Source organism: Opisthorchis viverrini (assembly GCF_000715545.1).
Source record: "Opisthorchis viverrini unplaced genomic scaffold opera_v5_115, whole genome shotgun sequence".
NCBI lineage: Eukaryota > Metazoa > Platyhelminthes > Trematoda > Opisthorchiida > Opisthorchiidae > Opisthorchis > Opisthorchis viverrini.
The window spans coordinates 552,142-561,658 of record NW_008751773.1 but is presented as its reverse complement, the minus strand read 5'-3'; the positions used below and the strand labels follow the sequence as shown (position 1 = coordinate 561,658).

The 9,517-nt window shown below is 39.9% G+C and overlaps 1 protein-coding gene across 1 annotated transcript in view; it reads left to right on the top strand.

Moving 5' to 3' along the window:
* T265_05911 (hypothetical protein) overlaps positions 1 to 9,517 on the top strand; it is a gene marked incomplete at both ends in the record, with an annotated part of 52,667 nt that overhangs the window by 30,210 nt on the left and 12,940 nt on the right. Inside the window, one exon of the mRNA XM_009171046.1 lies at positions 1,972 to 2,121. Within this exon, the coding sequence (XP_009169310.1) occupies positions 1,972 to 2,121 (150 nt within the window). The remainder of the gene's footprint in view (positions 1 to 1,971; positions 2,122 to 9,517) is intronic.

Here is a 9,517-nt window from a genome sequence, read left to right as displayed (position 1 = left end):
GGGGGGGGGGGGGGGGGGGGGGGGGGGTGGGGGGGTTGCGTCGCCGCTAGAGGATGGAGATGCATGTAAACGACATTATGATTGAAATCTTATATGCATTTGCTGAGCATCGCATCTTCACAGCCGCACGGCTTCTCACAGATTCACATCTCTGGACTTTGCAGCGAAGCAATGAAGTGTATATGCTCGATATGTGAACTGGTCCATCATCGCGGCGCCTGTATTCGGAATTTTGGTTCATCCTCCCGATCCTATGGATTTCGAGTGTGCTCATGCCGTTGTTGTTCCGTTACCAAGGTTTAGCAGGTACCTTGGACGAGAGCTACTGGAATGCCAACCAGGTTGTAGTGCTCAGGGTTTATTTCCACCGTTTCATTTTAATGAAACTACAACACAGTAAAGTCAGTGAATGTCAGTGCACGTAGACAACAGGTCACTCGAAACCACTTTGACTAGGGTGCAAAACCGATGCCACCTTTACCCTAAACGCCGCGTGCCGGTCATAATGAGACATGAAGGAACACATTGGGATAGACTAAAACCAGCCAAGTCAGTTGGATGAAATAAGTGTCCATAAAATAGATGAGTCGACCGTTTACTTAATTCCGACCTAAAGTACTGTGGAAGGGAATTACCCTAAAACGTGTCTTACCAACTTTCTCAAACCATAAACCATATCAAACGAACACACAACACTATAGCTACCGTTGTGTCATCATCAGGTTCCGTCTCAAAAAGATTAGTGAGACCATTTGTACTCTAGTAAAAAGAACATTGCATAAGGTGACCGAGCTCTGTATGGGATGGAGAAAACTCCGATGAGAAAACTCATCGGAAAATTATTGGACACCGTATACTACGATCCTTTTGATCCCTTTCATCGGGATAGCAGGAAGACACTGTCAGGGGACTGTCTAAAATTCATTTGCATCCTTTGGTTGCCACGTATAACAAACTCGCATTTGTGGCAGAAGAGTTTAGTAACAACCAAGGAAAAAACGAATAATAATTGCAGACAAGATAGGTGAGAGTTAAATCAGGAGCAGACGAACTATAAGTCAGGAAACATATTTTGCATTAGCTGGCTAAACAAAATCAGTATCGTTTCTCTAAGGAGTAGTTTCCAGTGGTCCGAATGCGTAAGACTATGTTGGATGTTATGTTATCCAAGAAGCCAGCCTCAGGGTTACTCCATCAGCACCCAACTTAGTTCCTCGTCGTCACTCTTCTGGGTATCCAGAAGTTTTTTTAGAAGCAAACGCCTCTATCCGTAATCATAATCAGTTTTTGTTTGGTACTGGTCAAAAGATAATCCCTATCTGATGACGACCAGCAATAAAAATCCTTCGTCGCGTAATGAATTGAAACAGATGGATTACCATTCGGTATAAATCGCTACATATAGCTGTGAATGACTCTTCAAAGAATCCTTTAGAATCGAGCAACACGCCCCACCGGCTCCCGTCCATGAGATTGTCACCAGGCCGAAACGTTGTCTCTTGCGTGGCACATTTGCACTTTCAGCGGACCGTGGATTCAGCATCCAGCTTTATCTTTGGTGGTAGGTGTGTTTGGACTTTACAAGACTTTTTAATACTGGCACTGTGCACGCTGATCGTAAAGATATATATGTTTAACGAATATCTTAAGTAGTCAGGGCGTTATCGTCTCACAAATCATTTCTTTTTGTTGTCGAGGTAAAATATTTCTTTATGGCATACCAAAACCGTTGCTCTTCTACACACATTTCCACTGAAAACATCAGCATAAATGGCCTACAAATGGGATTTCTTTACGGGTGGGGGATGACTTCACTTACTAAGCGGGCAAATAAAGACATTTGGAAAAGTTGCACAGTAAGCCCCACCAAAAGAGTTTTAAAAACCAGTTGACCTTGGGCCAATGAGTGAGAGACCGAGGAACCAATTGCCTCTCAATAAAATTATAGCTATTTTTTTAAAAATTTCTCAGACCTCTTTTGCAGCGGGCTATGCATCCCAATCTAATAAATGGGAAATGATGCGTCGGGCCACATCACCGGAATGTTTCTGGAATGTGAGGAAATTTGTCCGTAAACTGGCTGGTGCAGAAGCTGCAGAGCAGTTTCTTAATACACAGAAAGTGTGAGGATGCTGACATTAGGTTTACTTTCATACGAGGAAAACCCTCCGGAAACAAGTCACTGATTTACTGATTCGCGAGCGGTATCATAGATATTGGATGGAGCGGTTCTGTTCAAAATGCTTGACCATAAAAGTCGTCAGTTGACACTATAGGTGTCTTTGGTATAAAGGTAGTGCAATGTATTAGTTCCATCACTGCTTCTAAAGTTTCAAACAATTTCCGGAAGTCTTCCCTTTGTGAAAGAGTTTATATAGTCTTTTTTACCAGATTATGGTAGTCGTGTGTTAAACCCTGCAATCACACGCATCTTACATGACCGGAATTTCTTACATCACACAGAACTTATTGGACCATCTGAAATAGATTTGTACGTTTCGACTATCCCACTTCTCCCCTCCAGATAACGGCGCCCACTAATGGGAGATGAAATATTTTCTACATGAGGTGCTTGTACCGTCCACTTCAACTCGGTATACTTTTTGGAGTTCTATGGGTTTCTTCACTCACGACGGAATATTTCATTGCATTGATGTCTACACTTCCACCCAATATGCAACTGCGACTGGGAGTTCAGCATGGGCCTCATTCAAAAGAAAAAACAGGTTATATCATCCCTCAGCGAACTGAAAAAGATATGTCTGGAAGAACTAATTTAGGAAGGTGAAACACAAAACAAGAACCTGTTATTGAATAGGATGTTCTGAAAATCTCATGAAGAATACAAAAATACAAAAGAATGGCTAACCCGCAATATTATCCAAATGGAGGAGTAAAGGAACCTCTAATTTACAGTGCAGAAATTTATTCAAAAGATAGCGTGATGCACAGAAAAAAACGAGACAAATACCTGTGTCATGGGCACTTGACAAATACTTCTGTATCAAGTGCATCTAAGCAGGTATCAGTTCATTATTTCTCGATGAACAAACTCTTGGTGAGGTCGTCTATTTATGTTTATTTAATGGGCTGCACACAATTTGGAGCACTAAAGTATTCAAATCTTAATACTCCATGTAGCCATTATTTAGATTTTTGATTACTTTCACGTTTGAATGTATAGAAATCCCAAAGCACTACGTTTCGTTCAACCACTATCAAAGTTGTTTCAGCTTCTGTGCGAAAACCAATGAAAATAAATTTTATCCCAACTCTACCATTGGTCAGTTACTGTTCAATTATTTCACAGATTACTGGAGAGCTCACTATTCATAATCTTCATTATGTTCCTAAGACCTTGAAGGGGTTTACATCTACGTTTTGAGGATTGACTAACAACTGAGTAACTAGCAATATATAAGATATTCGATGGATCCTTCGGTACACCACATCAGCAAAACCCAGTCAATTCAATCACCGTAGCCATCCGTTTATTTTTTGGCCCCGTTTGACTTCATGAAATAGACATAAAACCAAGACTGATCCTCGATCGTAAAATTGGTAAGGAGACATTTTTTATATTCCACTAACCAGATACCCCAGAGACACACAGTATTCGCACTGAATAATACTCTGAACCATTTGTCATTCCACAGCGTGCAATCCACAGCTGATTCACGTTTTTTACGGAAGCCTTCTTATTTTCATTTGTTTTAAACGCCAAAATTTCCGGACCTCCAGAAGATTGGTTAACTTCACATATATTGAAAGATCTAGGTGTCTGGTTATTTAAGGGCATCAACTCACTCGGCTTCGTATTGATGTACTTAGTTTGTGGTTATTCTCTGATGAGTGACTATTCTGTCAAACGGACCTGGTCAGAAACGTACGTATTCCAATGTCCGTTTGAATGTTCACTTGCAAAGCGTCCTTCCTTTCTGGCATTCTCGTACTAACAAGCAGTTCCTACGTCGAATTCTCAATAACATGGATTCAAGTACTGCACTTCAGCTGACTCATATAACTTGGAATGTTGCTTATATCAAGCAAAATATCATCAGTAAGTTCTATTACGGTTCTAGCATGAATTACGATGAACAGCACCGAGTGATTTAAGATCATCGACCATCCGAATGGTCGTCCAGAAAACGCTAATCGGCTGGATCCCTAATTGAATACCGTTGGCACGTAAGTGTTAACGTGTGTGCCGCAGAGAACCTGCCCAAGAATCGGGCTCTTTTGAAATGAAATCCGCATTGCTCCATTTATATATATATATATATAATTATATATAATTATATATATAGTAGGTTAGTTTCATTGTTGAATCGGATGTTGCTTTAAAAAAACCCAGAATATCTAAGTAAATTTATTTGCAGATTTTCAGCTGAGTCGATTTCAAAACTGGGTCATTTAAAACTTCACCTGAAAGTGGTTGGAAACCGAGCATTGTTCCAGCTGCAAATAGGTCCATAATTAGAGCAGAACTCATCAAGTTTCATCGCGTAATGGTTGCATTACAATGTGTTACAATCGACCGCAATAACTTCCGCTGCTGCATTTCATTTAATCCTTCTTAGTGAAGATGCGGTATTTGTTTTACTTGCTCGCAAACAGCAATTTTATTCTATGTAGAACAACTAAATATTTTATGCCTATTCCGCGGATGATTCGTAGGCTGTAGGATATTTTCATGATGGTGCACATAGATAAAAAATTGGCATCGCATTTTGTCGAGCAATTACGTTTTAGTGGATGTTGGTTAATTTTTAACCCTCCGTGAAGGGACCATCCGGCAAAAAATCACATATAGGCAACCATTTATGGTAGATTCCTGGTAGATTGCTACAGTTGACATCAGCCGGTGTCAGTTACGTAGGCTGTATGACATCAACTTCTGTTTTAGCAAGACTGCCTTTTTCTAATCGTCTGAATACCCCACTTCCATGACAATACACATTGCATAACATGATTTTGTTGAAAAAATCCACTAAATACTCCTTGAGAAGGAGTCACGCATAGCAACAAACCATGTACTCGTATATAACAAACACAGACATATGCTGACGGAAACCAAAACATCACTGGTTCAACTTCTGAGAAAAATCAACTTTATCAGTTGGATAGCTTTTCCAAACCACACCTTCACCTCGTGACAAAAAGGAGCTTGGTTGGAAATACAATTGTAATGGTGTATCAAGTATTCTCCAGGTTAGCCCGGTTTCATCCAGTTATCCAGTTTCATTGTGACTCCGCCTAGCAAAATAACTTTTGTTTTCTTGTTTTACGTCATCCTTTTTAATTCCGGTCACGACAGATCTCCAAACAAAACATGTTTTGTAGGACAGTTAACAATAAAACCATCACTGGTTACCAATCGATTATTTACCACATTGGTTGAATAACACTAGTGGCAACAAATTATCACTATCGAATATTTGGCTTGGCAAGTCCAATGTTTTTCTTTGCCTCAGTTAGTCCATTTGTATCAGATACTGAAAAATGCATGCATTACTGACTTTGCAAAATTGGTTGTTTCTACCTTTTATATTGTGAGAAACCTCATTTAATCGATAGATTTGCTTAACAGTAATCTCACTTTTGTTCGCCATAACCACAATTAACCTAATTGATGTCAGCACCAAAAATAGTCTCAATCTATACCAAGTCTAGTATAAACACCTTTACACAAAAACGAATTACCACAAATCAGGAAAATGGCCTGTTTCCCACTCTTCGTCAGATAACCTTGCTGACAGACTCAACAGAGGAACTCTGGCCTGTTAGACTGTGTGGAATATTCTCGATCAGTATATGAGTGTCTTGTCAGTCTAGTCTTCCTAAGGAGATCACCCTTATCTCTAAACAAACCGTGGGGTTGCAGCAAACTGCTGAGCATTCAACAGTAACACAAACTTGTCCGTTGCTAGACATTACTAGTAATTTGTCTTTAAGCAAAATAAATCCATCAGCTTACCAGAAAACTGAGCACAACGGGGATTTCTTTATATTGAACGCACTGAAACGTAAAATCTTATCAACTCATCAGAAGTTGTATCATAGAACAAAAGTTTAGAAAAAAAACCCTGCGAGCAGGAAAAATTCACACCAAATAACTGATACTGAGCACGTGTTGTGTAGTAAAAATGGCAGGTTAAAAATTTTTGCTTAAGCAGTGATGTTGGCTTTGCGTAATTCTGATCAAGAGCTATCAGTAGATTTATAGCATTGATAATAACATGTTCAATTTGGGCCTCGTTGCTTTTGCTCGGTGAAGGATGGACCCGAAGTAGCATCGTTCATAGAACAGTTCTAGGGAGGAAAGACTTGAAGAAACAGAATAGTATAAATTTTGGATTTTCCCAAGCAGTCGACTGATCAGAAAAGCATCATTCCTTTTGAATTGTGACCTATTATGATAAACCTTTCCCGGCGGATCACTTAGCCATCAATTGTTCTTTTCCAGTCTATTGGCATGATTGATAGTGAAAGAACAATCCTGTTCTGGAGATTTCTCGGCTCAAGGACGTTTTTATTGTTTGGCCGCTAATCTAATTAGTGCAAAATCCTGAGGACGAAAAACAAAAACAGCTCTCCTTCATCCGATCAATTTATCCAAATCACTTTACTTGTGCTAGATGTTTATGGTTAGTTAATTATCAGGCCCCCGGTGAGTTTTCAAAAGTAATTAACTTGCAGGGTCTACCTGTCTGAGCGAATAACTTGCCAAAGAAAAACTTACTTTGGAGGATTTCAATTCCTCCGCAAGTCCATTGTGTATTTCCACTGTTTACAGTTAAGCCGTACGCCAACTTCAATGCTGACGCAAACGACCCTTGTTTCTAATGTATCCATTAAAATTTGCTCAACCCTCGTTAGACAATATGCCTTCGGTGGCCGATGTTTCGCATGAAGGGAATTTTAGCGACACGTGATTATAAGTTCGCATAAAATTTATAGACCCATCGCCAAAGTAATTTGAATATACATGTAATCTCATTCACATATCGTTCAATGAGTCGGGCAAACGAATCAAATCGCTCAAGTGTGAACACGTTCGCCGGTTCAGACGTGAAGATTCAGATGCGTCAAACTTGCGTTGGTGGAGTAGTGGCTACACGCTGGTTTCGCATGTCAGGTGTTTGGGGTTAAAATCCCTGCACGGCCACTGGACATGCACTGCTGATGAGCTCTAATAAGAGCTTAACTCGAGTCCAGTGCTTTGGACTCACCGGAATAATTACACCAGAACAGGAGGACGATCGTTCAAGCAAGAGCGGTGTGACTATGAACAAAAATAAAATCATAATCATAAAAGATGCATAACTATACATAAATGAAATAAAAACAACATAAGCTAAGATAAAAATAAAAAGTAGCCGAAATGCGCAACCTGTCCAGTTAGCGCAGATAGGCTTATGTGACGACTGCGAAAAGCAAATCAGTCGTTGGGGAGATTTCCAATGTATCAAACCTCACTTTAAACGACGATATGGACCACTGATTGCATGTATCCCTCAACGCCACAAAGTTTAAAAATTGATACCAGAAATCCACCGATATTACATGAATTTAGCGAGTTTCACTCCATCGGGTGTGAGGATGAAACTAGCGCATCTTTTCGTAACGCACACCTCAAATTTGGATTTCGCCTTCAGTTTGACCACCCTTACGACGGAGACTGCGAAACCCACGGTAATTGACCAAGCTTCTAGAAAAACGTATTATCTGAATTCATCGAACAAAACTGCATATTCGCCCCTCTGGACTAGTGAAAGACTTTGCACATAATGTGTGAGAGTTGAACTGGTTGACTGATATTCTACCCGGCGTTATTTCCCTTGGGAAAAATAAGACGGACGTACCCAGTGAAATCTTGACGCTTCGATAACAACAATCTTACTAACATACAGTGAGCGAGCTCTGCTCAGTTAATAAAGATTTTGTTCACTATATCCAAACGGGAAAATTTTTTCCTTGGATTTCCATAAGTTTGGTACCATAGGTTAGTAGTTTTGAGTCTCGTTTGATTTGTCCTCTGATTAGTTCAGGCGGAATGAAATACCAGTAAATGTTACGATGAGAACAAAAGTGATAAAGAAAGCTTGTTTTCACTAATTATTCACCATGTTTGGCACTTGAAACATTCTTGTGCGTGGATTTAGGAAGTGCTTGACAGACAAATTACTTGAACATGATATTCAGACAAGTTTTGAATGAATTATAATTTTGCGGGTCCACGAGTTTCACTGAAGCCTGTAAAAATATCACTCAAAAAAGTAACGATAATGAAACATTGTTAATGGTATTCGGCTGATTATTTTAATGAACCGGATAGTGTTCTAATGTCTGTTAGATCTCTTGGTTACACAAGTGGGGTGGACACATCTTCCGGATTTCAAACGACTTTAACTCATTGATTTTCCAAGAAAACTAGTACTTCACACACGAGGGCTGGAAATGCTGCATATTCTTGGTCCATTTGTGAGCCCATTCGCACTATATGAAAACGGTCTTTGTGTTCTATATTTCTGGAAGTGGACGGCAACCTCCAACCCTACAGGCAGTTTACACCGACCACACGATCAAGGCACCAGTGAAATATATGCTAGACCTACAGTCATCTTTAGGTTGCTCTGATGAATCACTAAACGGTCAGAAAATCCCAATGAATTGACTGCACATTTGAATCAGTAGTAAACACGTTTGGCAGAATTATCGGGGCCATTACTTCGTGGTTCGTTAACTTGACACATCCCTTACAGTGATACGTCGTTAAGGTTAGGTTTGATCTCCAAAACTTTCTACCTACTCACAAATGACCAGTAGCTAAACCACAGTACCAAGACGATAATACCTCTTGCGGAGTTGGAACACCATCAGGAGGAGCCTGAGATGCTTTCTCGTTGGCATGTCAGAGGTCTTTAAGAACCCGTTTGGGAAACTTTTCGCTGAGGTAATGAGGCTGCTTTTGCATGAAGTTATTTTCGCACAGCTTTCTCGGAGATGGTGCAGTTTTCCACGTTTCCACAGTAAAAATGACGTTGATGTCTGGTATATTTGATCTATCTAACTCAACTCGACGGCCTTTAGTTCTCCTTTTAGTTGGTATGAATCAGCCAATCAAAGAACCATAAATAAGGCCCCACTTGTCTCTTAGAGGTGTTAGCTTTTGGGAAGGCATAGCCGGGAGTAGAATTACATGCCTCTATAACCCTCTCCCAGTTAGGTGAGGTTACTCTTACAGGGTTAGTTCCAAGGAAATGAACGAAATCTGCAAAATAACTGGTAGTGTCAGCAATCCTCAGTGTGCACGTTTTCTTACAAATATGTGCGGACTACGCAGTAGGCCATCAGGCCTTTGTCATGGCCCTCAATACATTGACAGTTAAAGTAGTACCATACCGTTTAAGTAGTATTATTCCAGAAAAGCATATATCCCCCACATTGGCTGACCTTAGCCATATATATATATATATATATATATATATATATATATATATATATTTATGTGTAG